At 32.2% G+C, this 23,284-nt stretch overlaps 2 protein-coding genes and 1 non-coding gene across 3 annotated transcripts; 2 read left to right on the top strand and 1 right to left on the bottom strand.

Moving 5' to 3' along the window:
* Nucleotides 1-1,879: 1,879 nt before the first annotated feature.
* On the top strand, nucleotides 1,880-2,563 carry LOC139902556 (uncharacterized). The gene is made up of 2 exons (XM_071885167.1): nucleotides 1,880-2,138; nucleotides 2,199-2,563. The coding sequence occupies exons 1-2, from the start codon at nucleotides 1,880-1,882 to the stop codon at nucleotides 2,561-2,563; spliced, it is 624 nt and encodes a 207-aa protein (XP_071741268.1).
* Nucleotides 2,564-5,199: 2,636 nt separating this feature from the next.
* LOC139899239 (protein LIGHT-DEPENDENT SHORT HYPOCOTYLS 1-like) lies at nucleotides 5,200-6,033 on the top strand. Its single transcript, XM_071882058.1, has one exon. The coding sequence runs from the start codon at nucleotides 5,284-5,286 to the stop codon at nucleotides 5,884-5,886; it is 603 nt and encodes a 200-aa protein (XP_071738159.1). The 5' UTR covers nucleotides 5,200-5,283; the 3' UTR covers nucleotides 5,887-6,033.
* A 12,790-nt stretch (nucleotides 6,034-18,823) lies between these two features.
* LOC139903299 (small nucleolar RNA R71) lies at nucleotides 18,824-18,930 on the bottom strand. The gene has a single exon (XR_011778128.1). It is a non-coding gene; the product is annotated as a small nucleolar RNA R71 (small nucleolar RNA).
* Nucleotides 18,931-23,284: the final 4,354 nt, after the last annotated feature.

Below are 23,284 nucleotides of genomic sequence, written 5' to 3'. Positions count from 1 at the left end.
GCTTTATTAACTGATTTACAATATTTATATGGGTGAGTTTCATACGATCCCTTTTTAATTGCTTTTGCAATATATATTTTTGGGCTGAGAATACATGCACTTTATTTTAAACATAATGGATACAAGTACATACTAAATTCTACACTGAGTTTGAACCGAAAATCCCTTAGCTTTGGTAACTGTTAACTGCCAGTTATAAGAACTGGTGGGCGCGAGTAGTAGTATATGGATCCATAGGGTTTGACATCCCCGTCTGTTCCAGGTATAGAAATCCTATCCTGAACTATAAAACAGACGTATGCTATTTGAGTGTATTGTACATGTTGGTTGCATGTTAAACGAGGGGTACTTATTATATAGACGTTAAAGCTTAGTTACCAGGGTGCTCATTCTTGTAGAATATTTTGATAACCATTTATGGAAGAAACAACTGAAATCTTGTGATCCATCTTTATATACAGATTATGCGAAACATATAAACTATGAACTCACCAACCTTTGTGTTGACACTTGTTAGCATGTTTATTCTCAGGTTCCCTAGAAGTCTTCCGCTGTTTGCTTATATGATATACAAGCTATGTGCATGGAGTCTTACCTGACATATTTTTCAAGAAAACGTTGCATTCACCAATTCATCACCATGTACCTTATTTGACTGTATTGTCAACGAAAGCACTATTGTAAACTATTATATACGGTGATTGTCTATATGTAGAAATCATCAGTTGTCGAAAACCTTTGATTTAAATATACATTTATAGTGTTCCTTTTCAAAAGAATGCAATGTTTACAAAACGTATCATATAGAGGTCAAATACCTCGCAATGAAATCAACGAATGACGTGTTCGTCCATATGGATTTGGAGCGATCGTAACATACATTTATATACTTATATAATTAAAAGTCAACTTTGGTCAACGTCCGTCTCGACCCCCGTCTCGATCCCGTCTCGAGCGTCTCGACCTTTTTAGAACCCGACCGTCTCGACACCGTCTCACGTAGTTTGCAACCTTGGTTCAAACACACGATTCTCACACGTTATATTTATCGTAGCACCATCTCGCACATGAACGGATAATTATGATTATTTTGTTGAAAACTCAAAAAACCAGGAGGTGGAGTTCAAACGACAATTCCGCATGAGGCATCGCGTATTTGAACGAATTATGAACGATATCAATTATTCTGCACAACCTTTACCATATTATCGAAGGGTTGATGCTTGTAAAGAGTTAAGTATTTCGACTCATTTGAAACTAACTGTTGCACTACGTCAATTAGCATACGGTAATGCACCCGATGCATTTGACGAGTATTTGCAAATGTCGGAACGTGTTTCACTTGAAAGTGTGCAAAATGTTTCGAGGTCTATTATTGACTTATATGCAGTGTTGTAAATCTCCCGAGATCTCCCCGAGATCTCCTCCGAGATCTCGTTTTTAGAAGACAACCGAGACGAGATGTTCATCTCTCGAGATTTCTCGGTCAACGGGGTCAAACATAGTCAAAGCCACAATTTATCAGATTTTCTTGCTAATTTGTAAGATTTTCTTGTAAAATTCGTAATTTCTAAGATTTTCTCGCTCATTTCTCGAATATTTTGTAAAATATCGTAAAAACGTATATAAATATACATATATTTATGTTTTTATGTATATTTTTATTAAAAAAACTATAAAGTCAACGTAAGTCAACGTCCGAGATCTCCCCGAGATTATTCCGAGATGCCGAGATCTCCCTAAAAAAGTCTAAACGAGATCTCCCCGAGATCCGAATTCTCCAACCTTGCTTATATGCAAATGTTTATATGAGAGAACCTACTAATGAAGACATGTTACGTTTGTACGAGGCTCATGAGGAACTTCACGATTTTTCGGAATGCTTGGCAGCATCGATTGTATGCATTACGAATGGGGAAAATTCCCAGTTGCATGGAGAGGACAATTTACTAGAGGGGATCACAGTTATCCAACAATTATGCTTGAAGATGTTGCATCGTACGACAACTGGATTTGGCATGCTTACTTTGGAGTTGCCGAAGCAAATAATGACTTAAACGTTTTACACGCTACTCCTTTGTTCAACTCGATGCTCATAGATGAATTGCCAGACATCCCTTATATACTAACGGTGTCGAGTACAAAAGTGATTATTATTTAGCTGATGGGATTTACCCTACATGGGCATCATTTGTTAGGGGGTATTCTAGTGCAGCTGATAAAAAAACGTACTTACTTTTCAAAGAAACAAGCTTCTGCACGCCAGGATGTTGAGAGAACCTTTGGTATTTTACAAGGACCTTGGCATATACTACAACAACCAGCACGCACTTACAAGATTAAAGCTATTCAAAGGATCATGCATTGTTGTATCATTCTACACAATATGATTGTTGAGGATAACGGCTATAATATCGCTGAGAATTTGAAAGTTTATGAACAGGCTGTGAACATGCAAACTAGTTGGATCGACAGGTGTGACCCGTATAAGAGGAGAACGAAGGAATTACGCGACATTGAAGTGCACGATGGTTTACGATTTGATTTGGCGGAACATCATTGAGCTTTACGCGAAGACGTGTAGTTATTCAAGTTAGCTGAATGTTATAATTTTACTTTTATGAATTTTAGTTTATGTTTTTTAATTATGAATTGTATTTTTTTTACTAATTCAAGTTTTATTTGATTTATTTTTTCCAATTTTATTTGATAATTTATATTTTAATTAAAAATAAATTAATAAATAATTAATATTTTTTTTCAAAATACTGAAAAATGACACTTAACGTTTATATACATATACAACTTACGGTTTCTTTGTATATCTATTACAGAGTACATAACATGATCAAATAGTTTTTTTTTTAGTTTGATGATTTTATAATTACCCTTTGAAAGATAATGAGAATAATATATTAGACTAGTGAATAAAAAATATACTCTTGCGAAATGATGGCTCATTTTATTTTTGAGCCATGCCACAGGTGCTGTTTGTTTTTTAAGATGTTTTATGTTTTATGTCTGTAACCATGTCTGCCAAAGAAGATGTGGTTCTGACGTCTGCAAACTAATGATAGAAGACTGTTTGTTTTTTTGTCATCAAAATTCAATATGGTTATAAATTAATATACTTTAGATCTTTTATTGAATACTTTGTAGCGTCCAGCTTGTTCAAAAATCAAAACTAATTAAAAATTTTTAATACTAATAAGTGATTATATTTCAATTTAAAACTCCAAATACTCACAGCCTATAATTTCATTAATGTAAGAAACAAAATGACAACAAGAGTTCTAGATACAAATTAAAAAATATTAAAACAAGAACTTACAGTTACAATTGAGTTAGAATTAAGTGATGATATCAATATCAATATAACTATCAACATAAACAGGTGGGACAAGAAGATTTTGGGAGACTCGGAAAATAGATCTGTACATACACAATACCCATTATCATTTGTGATACGCTTCATCTTTTCATCAAAGGTAAGACCCTCTCAAGGTGCATGTCTGTTCATAAGGTCCTAAAAACATCAAAACACTTCCTATCTTCACCCTTTTGCAGTCGAGTTTAATTTAATCCTCGAAGGAAAGAAATAAGCTCGATTAGTAGGGGTAATATTTTTATTATAGATAGTGATATCTAGAACGAGCAATACAAAGTTTGAGGTGTAATATTTTTTTTTTCTAATTTAGAATTCATAATTAGCTAGTTATAGAAGTTTGTATGGACTATTTGAGGAAGAGCAAATGGTCCGAAAAGGTAACCTATATTGTCAAATTTGACAATCAAGGTAATCCCAATTCGCTAATGCCAGAAAGGGATTTTAATTTAAAAACTTCTATGAAAAGGTAATCATCGTTAGATTATTAATGACCGTTAGTCAAAAATACACAGTTGATCCCTAAAGTTTCTTAAAAGATTTCACCACTTGTCCTTTTCATTATCATCATCATTTTCATGAGCAAAATTATATAGATAAATCATCTCGTGTTTTAATCAAATCGGAAAAAGTTGAAAGATGCATTATCATCTCGTGATCATTCCATCCAAATTTCAGGAGCTAATTCTTAGTATTCATCGATTTATCAAAAAAATTAGATCCGGAAATATTCATACATAAATCGAAATGTTGATCAAATAGGGCTATGTTTTTGAAAAAAGTATGAATGGAGAAATGTTAGTTAGATTTAAACGCTACATTCGGCATCTTTTGGTGTTCTAATTTTCAGTTTTGAACGACATCCGCCTTAGACCACCGCTAGCCACCACCAACTCCGGTGAGAAACACCATAAAACCCTCCGGAATCTCGAAAAACTGCTCACCACCACTCGGCGCCGTCTCCACTGTAAATCCTTCGCCATCTTATTATAACCACCACCGCCACTTGTCAGATGCAACCGCATCTTCGTGATTTGATCCTAGATTCAACCGTAATTCCACTGATTATAACCACCACCACCTCCACTGTAATTCAAAGGTATCGTTGCTGTTAAAAAAAGATGTTAGTTTTTGTTAAGGTTCATACTCAAATAAATTAAGTATTCATTTTAGGTATTATATACTGATGAAGATGATGAAGAGTTAATGGGTGCAACTTTCAAGAAACGTAAGGGACCAGCCATGTATTTTCAATTAACGATCGTTAATGAATTTGACGATAATTATCTTTTCTCAGAAGTTTTTAAAATTAAAATTCTTTTCGGGAATTAACGAATTGGAGATTACCTTAATTGTCAAATTTAAAAATATAAGTTACCTTTTCGAATAATTTGCACTTCAAAAAAAAAACCAACATAATCTTTAACCTTCACATTTCAGTATTTCATAGCACCACAAGTCCACAACCCAACTTTATTTATTTTCCTAAAATCTAGTGAAATCTATAGTACTATTCTTTTCACTCCAAAATCCCATCAATGGCAGCAATTAATCTTACCTCAACATCAATCAAACTTATCACGATAGTACTACACTCTCCACTCTGATATCTTGTACAACCAAAACTAGCCATAAATATCATTACATACATGTACACTTCTACACCATCATCTATCACTTGTCTTGTTTAAATCACCTCTTTAGTTCTTTTCGTAGAATACAAAAAAACACACGACAGTTTGTCACTATTTCTTGTGATTAAAAAGGAAACCTACCAAGATCATTAACAGTCCCACAAAAAGAAAAAATATTAACCTCTAGATCTCAAAATAATTGTAACCCTAATTTCAAAAAACCACCTCATTATATTTTTTTAGAACTGCAAAACCCTAGAATATATGGAATCATTTCCTATATTAGAAATCAATGATAATAATAATTATAAAAACCCTAATTTTTTATCAGTCTCGTCTTCAACTTTTTCACCGTCAGCAACGACAACTTCCAGTCGCTACGAAAACCAAAAACGTCGCGACTGGAACACGTTCTGTCAGTACCTAAAAAACCATCGGCCACCACTTGCACTTTCACGTTGTAGTGGCGCAAACGTGCTCGAGTTTCTTCGATATCTCGATCAATTTGGCAAGACAAAAGTCCACACAATCGGGTGCCCATTTTACGGCCACCCGAATCCACCATGTCCTTGCCCGTGTCCGCTTCGACAAGCGTGGGGCAGCTTAGATGCTTTAATTGGTCGTCTTCGGGCAGCTTATGAAGAAACAGGTGGACAACCTGAAATAAACCCTTTTGGTGCTCGAGCTGTTCGACTTTATCTTCGAGAAGTTCGAGATCTTCAATCAAAAGCAAGAGGAATTAGTTACGAGAAGAAAAAAAGAAAGAAACCTGAAATAACAGCATCAGCAGCACAAGCACATCTTCAACAGTTCACAAATATTTCATCATTTCAAGGTTTTAATCTTCCACCCGGTGATACAAATTGAAAAATGTGGATTTTGAAACTTTTTTATGTGTTTTAATGGAATTAAGTGGTTGTTCTTCAACTCTTGGTAGGGTTAATTAGTTGTCTTTTTTTTTTTTTTTTTAATGTTAGATTAATTAATTGTGAACTGCTTTAAGTTGACTTGGTACATGAGCTTGTTGTAGTTGTAGTGGTGGTATTTGAAGGTACTTGTAATGGTATATTGTGTTATGTATGTATGTCTCTTTCTTTTATTCATTCCAATATTGACTGAACATGTAAATGATGATAATTCTCTTCCAAAAAGATATGATTGACTCTTTTGAATGTACGTGTTTAAAGATTAGCTATTTTTTATTTGTTTTGTTTTTATAAGTTTTTTCATTTTCATTTTTAAATGAAATTCTTTGATTATCTATTGTTCTTGATTTTTTTTTGTAGAATACAAAATTAAAGTTAGAGCTCACATGAGGTGAGACGTCGTTCATTTTTAATGTCTATTATATATAGACACTAAAATTGACCGAGCTTATTTAGTGTCAACTTTATTTTCATCATTTTTATTCATATTTTAATTTAATTTTGATTATTTTATTTTAAGTTAAGTAAATCAATATAAATAATATACAGAGTAATAAATAACTAAATAAAAAGAATTTCATTGATTAAAAAAGAGAAATATATGACTTAAATAAAAAAAAAGTAAAAAGATTAAAACACAAATACGATTTAATTTAACAAATAAAACTACAAAATGATTCATAGATTTCAGCAACATGTTCGGAATCTTCATTCATCGAGGTCACACGACTCCGCATCTCACGCCTAATCGCCTCTTTCTGCATCCTGATTAACTCCGTATCTTTCTCCATTATATCAATCGCCAACAGTCTCATTTGTGCTTCAACTTTCCATGCGTGATAGTCCAATTTTTTTTCTTCGCTGACCGTACTAAAATCTTGTTGAACCAACATATGCAACGACTAATGAGATGAATTGTTACATGGCCTACCATCAACCTCACTTTGCTTGACTTTCTTGGCTTTTCGGGTGGACGCCTCGAACGATCACGTCTGAATAATTCCGCGTTTGGGTTTGGTACTTCGCCTTCTTCTGCTTCTCTTTCTTTATCGTCTCTATTCAAGTCAATTGGGTTCACTTAGCTCACCTTCCACATCAACCGAACAGTATCTTGCATTTCGCCGACCCACAACAATTGGAACGAGATTTAGTCACTTGACTTGTCCTTCAACTTTGTCCACTTGCTAGTTAACGCATCTTTCGAACGTTAATAAATTGATTTGCGTTTTTTGTATTCGTCATTAACTTGATACCATATAAATTTTCCTAAACCAAATAAATGTGAATTAGTAACAACAGTATAATTATATCTATATGTAATACTGAAAGGTATGATTTCAGCTCAGATTCATGTTTGTGTATGTATATGTGATCATGTATATGTATATATGTATCGTATATGTATATGTATGAATGAAGTTGTTGTGATGATGATAATGACTGATGATTAATCACAGAAACAATAGCAGTTATGATTCAGATTTGATGTTTATATATGTGCCAATATTACAAGGTGAGGTTTAGAGAGAAAGTGCTAAGTGTGTGAAACTGAAAGTATGAGTGTGTTGGGTAGAATGATGTCTTAAGGCTTCAAATCTAAGCTAAGTGTGGTATTTATATGTCATATACCACACTCTTACAAATGCTTCAAAGTTCAAATTGCATCAATAAATAATGAGACTTAACAATCTCCCCCTTTGATGTTATATGTTGTTGAGCATCTCCTGTCTTTAATCTTTTTGAGGAAGACTTGTTCAAAGGTTTGTTGATGTTTTTCTTGCCTTGAATATAAGTTGAGTTCTCTTGTGTCTTCTTGTAGGTAGATGTTTTGGTAATTCTTCTTGAAGTTGAGTTCTCTTGTGTCTTCTTGAAGATTTGTTGATCATCTTGAAATCTTGATGATAATTCTTCTTTTGAAACTCTCATAAACTTTGAGTCTCTGATGAATTTTTTGATGAATTCTTCTTTTGAAAGTTGTCATTATTGATGTCATGGTTATGTTGAAGAACAGGTGAGATCTTCTTTTTTTGGAGATTCTCTTGATCTTAAATATCTTGAAGTCACGTTTTCTTGATTTATTGATATGTTGATGTGTTGTTGAGAATCTTCTTCTTTTGGAGATTCTCTTTATCTTTGTATATTTCTTGGTTTTCTTGAAATGTAGTTACGTATTTGAGTTGACTTAATTTGTTGATGAGAGAGAGCTTTAATGACGAACCTTGAGATGTGTGATCTTCTCTTGCTCTCCCTAAATTGATGCATTATCTCTTACTCCCCCTTGATTGGACAATATGTTGTTTTGACTTGTACATCATAGTGCTATTGCGGGAGATTGATGTTTGATGATATATTAGAGTTTGATGATGCAGAAGCTTTGGTCTTCATTTTGGTGAAGCAACTTTATTTTGTCTTTGTCATCTTTGTAGAATCTTCTCATGAGTAAGTATCAACTATATCATATTCTCCCCCCTCATGGTGTTGTTGTGTGATGAATACATTATGATGACATTGTTGATATGATGACTTATAGGTAAAGAAATGTGTCATCCACAACATAACCTTGGTTTTAGGTTTAGGACAGGGTGAAGTATCAAGTCCTAACAAAATCACTTCGGGTTAAAAGAGACAAGATGGAAAAGATACATGAAATTTTTGAAAGGTATTGTGTCATCCACAACTAGTTCTGGTATTGAACAGCGACACATACAATTAAATAACTGGGTGAAAATGAAAGCGATGAGAAATTAATTGTAAACGTGAAATGTATGTGTCAACCACTACTATTCTGGTGATGGTTAGCAACAAAGCCAGTTAACCTTTCCGGTATATTACCATTCGGTAAACTACCTCTCTGGCGAAAATAGAAACGATGAACAAGAAACTGTTAAGAGTTGCCGAAATTAACCTTCCCGGCATCGGGTCTCCGGGAGTTACCTCAGCGGATGGTGAGGATGACTGAAAACCGTAGTTACAGTCGGCGATAGCAAGTGTGATGACCCGGAAATTTCTGACCAAATTTAAACTTAATCTTTGTATGATTAACATTTCCGACACGATAAGCAAAGTCTGTAAAACTGAATCTCAAAATTTTTGAACTAATTTTATATATTTAAATACCCTTCGGTTGTTTTCGATGATTCGCGAACAATTATATGTAAATAGATACATATATACTACAACTTGAAAAGGTAACAATGTATTAATTATTTGATACCGTACATTAGACTTATTGGTTTAAATATCTATTTGAATATATATGATAAGTTGAAATATTTATTATTAAAATTTATTTATAAATAACTTCCAATGTGTATTTAAAAATTGATTTACGTATATTTAAAAGATATATACATATATATAATTTCAAGTTATTTAGTAAACGATAGTAACATTCGTTTATTGATTCGATTGATATTTAGATAAGTTAACTAAAGCGTTTAAGATGAACCAGTAAAACACTAATTTACTACAGTATTTTCAAATTGCTACAGTACCCAAAATGCTACAGTGTTTTCGAAAATCACTATTTGCTACAATGAAATTGCTACAGTAAAAATTGACTTTGCTACAGTGAATTGCTACAGTAAAAATTGACTTTGCTACATTGAATTGCTACAGTGAATTGCTACAGTGAAAAGAATTGCTACAGTAAAAATTGACTTTGCTACAGTACTTTGCTGCAGTGGTATAGTTTATGGATGATTTAAGACTATATTTTGACAAAGGTAAGAGTCACGAAACGAAAAGAACTAGTTTTCTCAGCGTACGAAAGGGCGTTCGAAAAACCGGAACCGGGACATAAGTCGAGTGACGACGTACGATTTTTCGGGACAAAAATTACAAATCAACTATGCACATGAATTTAATATAATATATAATTAATTATATAAATTATATATATTATATTAATATTAAAATATGTCGACAAGCAAGAAAACAAAAGGATTGTGTGCTGGACAGCCGGCCCATGCGATCGCATGGGATATAGCCTTCCCAGCCATGCGATCGCATGGACACCAGGGACAGGCCACAACTATAAATACCCGATCATTTCTGTTTCTGATCTTATTTTAATTACTCCGTAGATATTTATTTATTTTATTTAAATAATAATAATATTATTATTATTATTATTATTATTATTATTATTATTATTATTATTATTATTAAGATTAATATTATTATTAATCTAATTATTATTAGTAATATTATTAGTATTATACATAAAATACTACGACGAGGTTATGAGCGTGTCACTTTTAAAATAAATTTACAAGCAAGCTAGAGCTAAGGAAATTATGGGTTATTGCCAAGGAGGTTATGGGTAATGTTCGGGGGGGGGGGGGGGGTATATTTATGAATCAAACCTAGTGTTTATCATCTCCGTTACGTCTACGTACTTTTCTACAATATTGAATCTCAATACTGATACGTTGAGATCTACGGTTATTTGGTAATCCGAGTTTCGATCACATTTTGGTGAACGACTTTATATGCTGCTAAGGTGAGTTTCATAAGATCCCTTTTACTCTCTACATTTTTAGGCTGAGAATACATGCAAATGCTTTGTTAACCGATATACAATATTTATATGCGTGAGTTTCATTTGCTCCCTTTTTAATTGCTTTTGCAATATACATTTTTGGGCTGAGAATACATGCACTTTATTTTAAACGCAATGGATACAAGTACATACTAAATTCTACACTGAGTTTGAACCGAAAATCCCTTAGCTTTGGTAACTGTTAACTGCCAATTATAAGAATTGGTGGGCGCGAGTAGTAGTATATGGATCCATAGGGCTTGATATCCCCGTCCGAGCTAGAGCACTAGCCTTTTAACGGACGTATGCTATTTGAGAAGCGTACACGTTGGTTTGCGTGTATTATTAAGATGATTATACAAAGGGTACAAATTATATATACGTTAAGTTTAGTTACCAGGGTGCTCAATTTCGTAGAATATTTTGATAAACGTTTCTGGATTGAACAACTGAAATCTTGTGATCCACCTTTATATACAGATTATGCGAAACACTAAAACTATGAACTCACCAACCTTTGTGTTGACACTTGTTAGCATGTTTATTCTCAGGTTCCTAGAAGTCTTCCGATGTTGCTTATATGTTAGACAAGCTATGTGCATGGAGTCTTACATGACATACTTTTCAAGGAAACGTTGCATTCGCCAAATCATCACCATGTATCTTATTTTGACTGCATTGTCAACGGAAGTACTATTGTAAACTATTATTTACGGTGATTGTCTATATGTAGAAATCATCAGATGTCGAAAACTTTTGATTTAAATATTCATTTATGGTGTGCCTTTTCAAAAGAATGCAATGTTTATAAAACGTATCATATAGAGGTCAAATTCCTCGCAATGAAATCAATGAATGACGTATTGTCCATATGGATTTGGAGCGATCGTCACAGCAAGCTAACCTCCCCCATGATTATAGTATCATGGAACTTCCTCAGGCTCCCTATGACGCGACATTTCTATCGGTCTTAGAAATTGCGTGTTTCCCGCTCTTGGTTATACAAAGCCTACCCACTGTATCTAACATCGTACTGGTGTCGATAGAAATCAATGAAGTACATGAAGATACTTCATCGCGTCCAGAAGTCATGGATGTATCTTGAGGTGATACATCTCTTTCAGTTAAATCAATCAAAGAAGATTGATGTTCATCAGTCTTAAATGCTGATTGATCTTTATGGATATCATCCTTCTGGGGATTTGAGAAATCATTTTGTGTATCATGGTGCCCTCTGGTGGATGAGACAGATCTCCCTCATCAAGATAAGTCTGACCTCGAAGCCCTATTTAACGTTGAGGCGCAAAAGGATTGCCAGCCGATACGCAAGACTCCTTTTCAAGGTTTTTCGGTGTCTCCTCGGCTGTTTTGGACTACAACTTCTGACCCCAAGTCAAACAATTGTGTCTTAACGGAAGACTTTACATCCTTTTTTAAGGTGACTTTACACATTTTTTCTTTTGTTCAAGTGTAAGGAGTAAATTATTGTATACCTGTTGAAAAATGATTTCGATGCAATTTGTTTTCATAAAACCTCGCAAATTGATGATATTGTGTGACGACCCGGACAATTTTGACTTATTTTAAATCAAATTCTCGATATGATTTAATATTTCCGACACAATAAGCAAAGTCTGTTATGTTAAGTCTCAAAATTTTTGAACTGTTTTCATATATTCAATTACCCTTCGATCATTCACGACGATTCTCGGACAATTATTTGTAATTAGATATGTATATCTATATATTTAAATAAATAATGAATATATAATAACTTGAAATAATAAGATACGATTTAATTGTTAGAACTAAAAATGTAAAATAATATAAGATATATTAAAATAAATCAATATATATATATATATATATATATATATATATATATATATATATATATATATATATATATATATATATATATATATATATATATATATATATATATATGTGGTTTCAAATTTATTTAGTAAACGATAGTAACACTCGGTTGTCGTTTCGTTAGTTTTAATATAGATTTAATACATATTTAAGAAGGTTTAAAATAAAAGTTAGACCGTAAATAGATTACGGAGTTTATAGGTTTGATAGAAATATTTTTATCTTTTTAGTTTAAATTTTAGTACTCCGTATATATTACTTGAGACTGAAAACAAGTAACAGACAACCTTTTTACGACTGATTTTATACAGTAAATGATTAGAATAAATATTTATATTTTATGTAAAAATTTGGGATTTTTATGAAGACTTTTATCCGCCACTGATTAACAACGGAGCACAATATAGCATTCCGTGGGAAGACTGTCAGTAGAATAAACCAAAACAACCGGCTACTAAAATGTTTATGATATTTGATTTAAGATTCACTGTTTTTGTATCTTTTATCACCATCACTTTATCTATATATACATATACAACTACATAAATATATATTACATACATATACAAGCTTGATCATACACCACCTGCAAACCGACGGTTACCTTCACCGTCCGCCACCTCCACCCTAAACGAACCACCATCCGCCACCCTACCCCCAATATCGTGAAACCACTCTCAAACCACTACCATAACCCACCAAGTCGACTGTTATGCTTCTGCTTCTTCAAAACATCATTTTCGCCACCACCTTCATCCACCCTCGATCACCACCACTGCAACTACCACTACGTACCACCGGTTACCATCAAAAACATCCACCACCACCTTGAATCACCACCACAATGAACCACCAAACAAATAACACCATCAAAAACCCACAGCACTTTCTTCCCTTCGTTGCTGCTGCCACTGCATTTTTTTTCCATTCTTTCTTCATATTGTACTTCTACTGCTGCTATGGAGATCATGCTTCAACAACAAACCACAACCACCTTGCTCGTTGGTTTCTGCTGTTACTCCTTTCCCGCCACCCAAGACCATCACCAATCGCTGCTACTATACTACTGTTTTCCATTTCTTTCCGGTTGATTCGAGCAACAGCTTCTGCTGTTGCATTTGTTTTACAGTCACCAAAACAAATCCCAAACCAACACCATTTTTACTGCTACTCGAAAAAATGCTGCTGTTTCTGCTGCTGCTCAACGATAATGATGATGAAGATTGATAGATGATTGGATGATGATTAAAGGCGATGAAATGACGAAGGTGATGATATGTTACAACGAATGTTGATGATGATGATATGATGATTACATGATTGAAGATGAATCATGATGATGAAGATTATAAACGAAGATGTTGATGATGAGTTGATAAGTGATGATGATGATATCTAGTGAAGATGATAACGATAAAGTACGATTATGATGATGAATGGTAAATGAATGATGATGATGGATATGATGATGATGTATGGTTATGTATGATGATGATGATAGATACGGTTACGATATATGATGATGATCGTATGATGTTGATGATAAGGAAGTGATTACGATGATGATGATAAAAATGTTATGATGATGATGATGTGATGATCGTCAGATGATGATGATCATAAGATGATGATGAGTATGATGGTGATGATGCTACATGATGGTATAATTTTTATTTATATTATTATTATTATTATTATTATTATTATTATTATTATTATTATTATTATTATTATTATTATTATTATTATTATTATCTAATTATTATTATTATTATCATTATTATTAAAAGTATCATTATTATTAAAATTACTATTTTTATTAAAATTATCATTATTATTAACATTATTATTAAAATTATTATTAAAATTATCATTATTATTGAAATTATCATTTTTATTAAAATTATTATTATTATTATCATTACTTTTATGATTTTTATCATTATTATTATTATTATTATTATTATTATTATTATTATTATTATTATTATTATTATTATTATTATTATTATTATTATTATTATTATTATTATTATTATTATTATTATTATTATTATTATTATTATTATTGTTATTGTTATTGTTATTGTTATTGTTATTGTTATTGTTATTGTTATTATTATTATTATTATTATTATTATTATTATTATTATTATTATTATTATTATTATTATTATGAATACTAAGATTTTAATAAGATTAAGATTATAAAAATAATAATTATAAATATAAATATTATTATGAGAATGATTAAAATTATAATTTAGTTATGATTTAAATGAATTATTAATTATTATTATTATTATTAAATCTAATTATTATCATTATTATTATTATTATCATTATTTTAGTATTATTATAATTATTATTTTAACAAATGAATGATATTTATATAAAAATATATTTATTACATATATCAAAACTTATTAATATTACATATTATGTCTTTTTAAATAAAATGTATTATTAATTAATCTACATATCATATATAAATATATTTTAATATATAATAGTGATAATGCTAAAAATGAACATATATTTCATAGCATTATCCCTCAAGAAAGACAAGCTTTTAATTGCAATTGTTCTACTTACAAGTGATATTCGTTTAAATAATAAAAGGTGAAGACAAAAGACAGATTCGACGATTTGAAGACGCAAATGACCAAAAAGCTCAAAAGTACAAAGTACAATCAAAGTGGTTCAAATTATTGATGAGAAACGTCTCAAAATTACAAGAGTACAAGATGCAAAAAGCAAAGTACAAGATATTAAATTGTACGCAAGGACGTTCGAAAATCCGGAACCGGGACTAGAGTCAACTCTCAATGCTCGACGCAACGGACTAAAAATTACAAGTTAACTATGCACATAAATATAATATAATATATAAATAATTCTTATAAATTATTTATATATTATATTATTTATTAAAAGTGTCGGCAAGCTAGGAGCCAAGTGTACCTGAGCTGGAAAAAGAGGCCATGCGATCGCATGGCCTGGAGGCCTAAATCCCATGCGATCGCATGGTGAACAGTATCTGGCCACATCCTTATAAAAAGCAGTTTGGTGATCAAACTTAACACATCTTTTTCTCTTCTTACTCTCAAACGTGTATATATATATATATATATATATATATATATATATATATATTATTTTAATTTTAATTTTAATAATAAGGGTATGATAGCGAATGTTGTAAGGGTATAAGTCGAAATTCTGTCCGTGTAACGCTACGCTATTATTAATCATTGTAAGTTATGTTCAACCTTTTTAAATTAATGTCTCGTAACTAAGTTATTATTATGCTTATTTAAGCCGAAGTAATCGTGATGTTGGGCTAAATATTAAAATTGGGTAATTGGGCTTTGTACCATAATTGGGGTTTGGACAAAAGAACGACACTTGTGGAAATTAGACTTTGGGCTATTAATGACTTTATATTTGTTTAATTAAATGATAGTTTGTTAATTTAATATAAAGATTTACAATTGGACGTACCTATAAATAACCATATACACTCGATCGGACACGATGGGCAGAATATTTATAAGTACTAATAATCGTTCATTTAACCGGACACGGGAATGGATTAATAGTTAATGGACTTATTAAAATAGGGGTGAATTATATATAAGGACACTTGGTGTAATTATAGTTTAAGTCCCCAATTAATTAGAATATTTGACTTCGGATATAAGGATAATTTGACGAGGACACTCGCACTTTATATTTATGACTGATGGACTGTTATGGACAAAAACCAGACGGACATATTGAATAATCCAGGACAAAGGACAATTAACCCATGGGAATAAACTAAAATCAACATGTCAAACATCATGATTACGGAAGTTTAAATAAGCATAATTCCTTTATTTCATATTTAATTGCACTTTTAATTATCTCATTTTTTTAATTATCGCAACTTTATTTATTGTCATTTACTTTACGCATTTTTATTTATCGCAATTTCATTATCGTTATTTACTTTACGCTTAAAATTAAGTTATATTTATTTTTAATATTTTACATTAGGTTTTAACTGCGACTAAAGTTTTAAAATCGACAAACCGGTCATTAAACGGTAAAACCCCCCTTTTTATAATAATAATACTACTTATATATATTTATATATTCAAAAATATAGCGTTAAACTTGGCTAAAGATCACTGTGGAACGAACCGGACTTACTAAAAACTTCACTACTGTACGATTAGGTACACTGCCTATAAGTGTTGTAGCAAGGTTTAGGTATATCCATTCTATAAATAAATAAATAACTTGTGTAAAATTATATCGTATTTAATAGTATTTCCTTGTAAAAATTAATACTATTTCGTATACCCCTCTACACACATCAAGTATTTTTGGCGCCGCTGCCGGGGACACTAAAACGCCGGAAGCGAAACGCTATATATATATATATATAAAAAAAAATTATTAAGTCTTAGATTACTTTTGTAAAAATACGCTTTTGTAAAAATACGTTTTAATTTTTTAAAAAAATACAAAAAATATAAAAACAAAAACAAAAATTATATATTTTTAATAGTTTGTTATATATATATATATATATATATATATATATATATATATATATATATATATATATATAATTATAATTATAAAGTTCCTTTATTTTTATTTTAGTTTTTAAAAATATAAGTTTTTATTTATTATACTTTATATAATTATAAAAACAGAAAAAATATATATATAAAACCAATCGGACCGATCACTGTTGAAGCCCAACATCTGGCCCGAAACCCTACTCCATGCGACCGCATGGATTTATAACGGCCAGACCATGCGATCGCATGGCCTGATCTGACACGCCACAGTTTGACTTCCAACAGCAATAATTCCGGATTATTAATTATTATTATTATTATTAAAACCCTAATTAGGGTTTATTAGTTAATTAATTTCTAATATTAATTTAGTTTTTAGATTTAATTTGTATTTTTAGTTTTAATTAGTTTTAATAAATTATAAAATTAATACTTTTATAAAATAAATAATATAAACATAATATTTTTATAAAAATTGTACTTTTTACAACTTTAAGTTTATTTTTATATTTTGTATCTTTTTATTTGTTTTAGCGTAATATTTGTATTTTTCGCTCGTAATTAGTTTTAATATAGTATTTGCCGTAGTTATTTTTATTTCTAGACTCTTAGGATTTGCCGTAAAATCCCTTAAATACTTTTTCTATAGACTAAGATTTAAGTGCTTTAGAATTTTGCGACGCTGTTTTATAAATTTTAGTATTTTTTAAGTTATTGCCGTTTTGGATTTAGAATTTCTCTAAGCTTTAATTTTTTTAGACGCAACTTTTAATTTTTAGTTTTTAATTTTAAGTTTCGACGCGCTACGTTCTTTTTATTATTTTTCGACGCTTATTTTTCGACCTTTTATTTTTCGACGTTTTTCGACGCGTTCTTTTTCTTTCTTATTTCACGACGCTCTAGTTTTTAGGATATAGAATTTCTATTTCTTCTCTAAAATTTCTTTAAACTTCGACGAATAATTATTTTAAGTGGTTAAATTGATAGACATCCAAAATTTTCTGCTTCGTAGTAATAGTTGGATTTGTTAGTGGTTGAGTTGTGAGCTTCCGATTTAAAGGGTTCTGGCTCCCTGCTACATCTTTTGGCTATTCGAAATGTGGACAAAAGCAGAAAAGTCTATTAATTTGATAGCTTATATAATTTTTATCTTTTATAACTAATAGGATATTCAGTGAATGCACCGAGCAAAACGTTCACCACCTTTTATACGTTCACCACCTGTAACTCGATCAAGACATCTAGCAAATATTGTCGTCGTTGATTTTTCTTTAGAATCGTCATCCAGTCGACCAAGTACTCCAATTCAAATTTCCGATAATCCATTTTTTGAACCCGACCTCACAATTGAGAATCCGGAGGATATTTAGGGACAATTCAGAGATCCTGAACCACTAATCTTTCCTCCGGAATCACCAATCATTCAAACAGAGATTGTTGAGGAACAACCTATTAAATCAGAATCCTCTAGTGATTCAGATTCAACAAATTCAATAATGGAGAATCTGGAACCTCTAAGTATGGAAGACCGAATGAGAGCTAAACGCACTGGCCAAGGTCACGCAATTACTCAACCAGACATTAATGCGCCAGATTATGAAATTAAAGGACAAATCTTACACATGGTAACAAATCAATGCCAATTTAGTGGTGCGCCGAAGGAAGATCCAAATGAACATCTTCGTACCTTTAATAGGATTTGTACTTTATTCAAAATAAGAGAAGTGAAGGATGAACAGATATATCTCATGTTATTTCCCTGGACTTTAAAGGGAGAAGCCAAAGATTGGTTAGAATCGTTACCTGAAGGGGCGATTGATACATGTGATGTTTTAGTTGAAAAATTTCTTAAACAATTATTTCCGGCATCTAAAGCCGTAAGACTTCAAGGAGAAATTATTACGTTCACGCAGAAACCAAATGAAACTCTATATGAGGCGTGGACAAGATTTAAAAAGTTATTGAGAGGATGTCCGCAACATGGTTTAGACACTTGTCAAATAGTACAAATATTCTACCAAGGATGCGACATCACTTCAAGAAAAGACATAGATATAGCAGCTGGTGGTTCCATTATGAAGAAAACCGCAACTGACGCTTGTGATAACACTGCTTCTCACTCACATGAGTGGCACCAAGAAAAAGATATCGTTAGATCATCTAAAGTAGCTAGAGCCGATTTTAGCCATGACTTTGATTCCATTTATGCAAAAATAGATGCTGTTGAGAGACGAATGGAAAAGATGACTAAAGATATCCACTCAATAAGAATTAGTTGTGAGCAGTGTGGAGGACCACATTTGACAAAAGATTGTCTCAGTATTGAACCAACAATGGAACAAAGAGAGAATGTTTCATACATGAACCAAAGGTCTTGAAATAATTATCAGAATAATTATCAACCGCCAAGACCAATCTACAATCAAAACCAGAATTATAATCGAAATGTTTCGTACAACAACCAACAAGGTCCTAGCAATCAGCAAGTATCCAATAATACTTACAATCAGCAAAGACTATTTTTCAAAATAAACTACCACAAACCGATGATAAAAAGCCAAATTTAGAAGATATGATGTCAAAGCTAGTTGAATCTCAAACTCAGTTTTTTACATCTCAGAAACAAACCAATGAACAAAATGCTCAAGCATTTAGAAATCAACAAGCTTCTATTCAAAATTTGGAACAAGAAGTAAGCAACCTAGCAAGGTTGATAGGTGAAAGAAAACCGGGAAGTTTACCTAGCGATACAAATGCTAACCCCCGGAATGAAACAGCTAAAGCCATTACCACAAGAAGTGGTATTACACTTAAACCACCTGAAATGCCTGTAATTTTTGATGACTCTATTCCTAATCCACAAGAACCACAATCTGAGCAAGATAAGGAAACAGAACCGGTAGTTGAAAAGGTTAATGAAGATAACACAATTAAGGCTAAACCTTATGTTAAACCATACCAACCACCACTTCCTTACCCGAGTAAAATGAGAAAAGAGAGACTTGAAGCCGAGCAATCTAAATTCTTGGATATGTTTAAACAAATAAATGTAAATCTTCCTTTCATTGATGTGATTTCAGGAATGCCTAGATATGCTAAATTTCTGAAAGATCTAATCACAAATAGAAAGAAAATGGAAGAACTCTCGGCTACTATGAATGCTAATTGTTCTGCAGTACTGTTGAATAAGATACCAGAAAAATTATCAGATCCAAGAATTTTCACGATTCCATGTCTTCTGGGTAGTCTTAGTTCAATAGAAGCATTGACAGACTTAGGTGCTAGTATAAATTTAATGCCATATTTACTATACGCTAAACTAGACCTTGGAGAATTGAAACCAACACGAATAAGTATACAACTAGCCGATCGATCAGTAAAATATCCTAGAGAGATAATGAAGAACATGCTAGTTAAAGTTGGTACTTTAGTTTTTCCAGTAGATTTTGTTATTCTGGACATGGAAGAAGATTCTCGAATTCCTCTCATATTAGGAAGACCATTCTTAAACACGGCCAAAGCAATAATAGACGTGTTTGGTAAGAAACTGACCCTAAGTATAGAGGACAAGAGTGTTACCTTTTCAGTTGATAGAGCCATGCAGCAACCGCAATCTGCAGATGATACATGTTATTATATTCAAACTATAGATTCACATGCAGAATTGTTAGAAGAATTTCCAGAATTACAAGGAACAGGAGAATGTTCTTTAGGAGAAGGAACTGAACCAATTGATGAAACTGAAATGTTAGCTACACTTATGGCTAATGGATATGAACCAACAACAGAAGAAATTCAAATGCTAAAAGAAGAAGACAGATATCGATATATAAATCATCGATAGAAGAACCACCGAAATTAGAATTAAAACCACTTCCAAACCATTTGGAATATGCTTATTTACATGGTGAATCTGAATTACCTGTAATAATATTGTCTTCTCTTACTGAAAATGAAAAATCTCAACTCATTTCTGTGCTAAAAGCTCATAAACCAGCTATTGCATGGAAAATTCATGACATTAAAGGAATAAGTCCTTCGTATTGCACACATAAAATCCTTATGGAAGAAGGTCATAAAACGTATGTGCAACGCCAACGAAGACTAAATCCTAATATGCAAGATGTTGTTAAAAAGAAATTATTAAACTGCTAGATGCAGGTTTAATTTATCCAATCTCTGATAGTCCATGGGTAAGCCAAGTTCAATGCGTACCTAAGAAGGGTGGCATGACTGTCATCACAAATGAGAAAAATGAGCTTATTCCTACTAGGACTGTAACAAGATGGCGTGTTTGTATTGATTATAGAAAATTAAATGACGTCACCAGAAAAGATCACTTTCCCTTACCTTTCATTGATCAAATGTTGGAAAGATTAGCCGAAAATAGTTACTATTGTTTTTTTGATGGTTTTTCGGGATATTTTCAAATTCCAATAGCACCCGAGGACCAAGAGAAAACCACATTCACGTGCCCTTATGGTACTTTTGCTAACAAACGCATGCCATTTGGACTTTGTAACGCCCCTGCAACCTTTTAAAGGTGCATGATGGCGATTTTTCACGACAAGATAGAAGAATGCATGGAAGTTTTCATGGATGACTTTTCAGTCTTCGGTGATACATTTGAAACATGTCTAGTTAATCTTGAACGAATGCTTATTAGATGCGAACAATCAAATCTAGTACGTAATTGGGAGAAATGCTATTTCATGGTTAAAGAAGGCATCGTTCTTGGTCATAAAATCTCAAATGAAGGAATTGAAGTGAATAGAGCTAAAGTAGATGTAATTGCTAAACTTCCACATCCCACCAATGTTAGAGGAGTTAGGAGTTTTCTAGGGCATGCCGGTTTTTACCGACGTTTCATAAAATTTTTTTCTAAAATTGCCACTCCTATAAATAAACTCCTAGAAAAGGATGCTCCATTCATCTTTTCAGATGAATGCATCAAATCTTTTAATATTCTTAAAGAGAAACTCACTAATGCGCCGATTATGATAACTACAAATTGGAATCTACCGTTTGAACTAATGTGCGATGCAAGTGATTTTGCAATGGGAGCCGTTTTAGAAAAAAGGATTGAAAAACGATTTCAACCTATATATTATGCTAGTAAGACGTTACAAGGAGCACAAACAAATTATACAACTACTGAAAAAGAACTCCTTGCCATTGTCTTTGTTTTTGACAAATTTCGTTCATATCTCGTTCTAGCAAAAACGGTGGTCTATACTGACCATTCTGCTCTTAGATACCTATTATCGAAACAAGATGCTAAACCAAGATTAATTCGTTGGATCTTACTCTTACAAGAATTCGATATTGAAATCCGAGATAAAAAGGGAGCAGAAAATCTCGCCGCTGATCATCTTTCTTGTCTTGAAAAATCCTGAATTAGAAGTTCTCAATGAATCGGCCATACAAGATAACTTTCCTGATGAATATCTATTAAAGATAGATTATAGTGAAATTCCATGGTTTGCAGACTATGTAAACTACTTAGTATGTGGATTCCTTGAAAAAGGGTTGTAGTACCAAAAATGAAAGAAATTCTTTAGTGATAAAAAACACTATTTCTGGGAAGATCCACATTTGTTTAAAAGTTGTCCCGATGGAATAATACGCCGATGTGTATTCGGGAATGAAGCCAGTCAAATCTTAAACCATTGTCACACAGGACCAACAGGAGGGCATTATGGGCCTCAACTCACAGCAAGAAAAGTTTACGATGCTGGATTCTATTGGCCTACAATTTTCAAAGACGCACACCTTCTTTGCAAATCCTGTGATGCTTGTCAAAGGGCCAAAAAAATAAGTCAACGTGATGAAATGCCACAAAATGTCATTCAAGTATGTGAAGTATTTGACATTTGGGGTATTGACTTTATGGGTCCATTTCCAAAATCACATAATAATCTCTACATTCTCGTTGCCATTTTTTTTTTTTTTTTTTTTTTTTTTTTTTTTTTTTTTTTTTTTTTTTGAAAGGCAAGCCCCCCAAAGTGTAGCAAGTGAGGATTGAACTTGGGTCCCTTTGGAACTTTCCAAGCATCCTACCACCAAGCCAACCCCTTGGGGTTCATTCTCGTTGCCATTGATTATGTATCTAAATGGGCGAAAGCACAAGCTCTCCCAACTAACGATGCACGAGTTGTAGTCAACTTTTTAAAACGTCTTTTTGCAAGGTTTGGAACACCGAAAGCTTTAATAAGTGATCGGGGTACTCATTTTTGTAATAATCAACTTGAGAAAGTTCTCAAAAGATATGGAGTAACTTATAAAATCTCAACCGCTTATCATCCACAGACAAGTGGACAAGTTGAAAATACCAACCGAGC

This window comes from Rutidosis leptorrhynchoides, chromosome 3 (genome assembly GCF_046630445.1).
Source record: "Rutidosis leptorrhynchoides isolate AG116_Rl617_1_P2 chromosome 3, CSIRO_AGI_Rlap_v1, whole genome shotgun sequence".
In the NCBI taxonomy this organism is placed as follows: Eukaryota; Viridiplantae; Streptophyta; class Magnoliopsida; order Asterales; family Asteraceae; genus Rutidosis; species Rutidosis leptorrhynchoides.
This window is presented reverse-complemented; position numbering and strand designations above follow the sequence as displayed.

Excerpts from the sequence above, each read along its gene's own strand:
- LOC139899239 (XM_071882058.1), top strand. The coding sequence starts at position 5,284 with ATGGAATCATTTCCTATATTAGAAATCAATGATAATAATAATTATAAA.
- LOC139902556 (XM_071885167.1), top strand. The coding sequence starts at position 1,880 with ATGCTTGGCAGCATCGATTGTATGCATTACGAATGGGGAAAATTCCCA. Across the intron at positions 2,139-2,198 it reads TTATATACTAACGGTGTCGA|GGGGTATTCTAGTGCAGCTG; the intron begins GTACAAAAGTGA and ends ATCATTTGTTAG.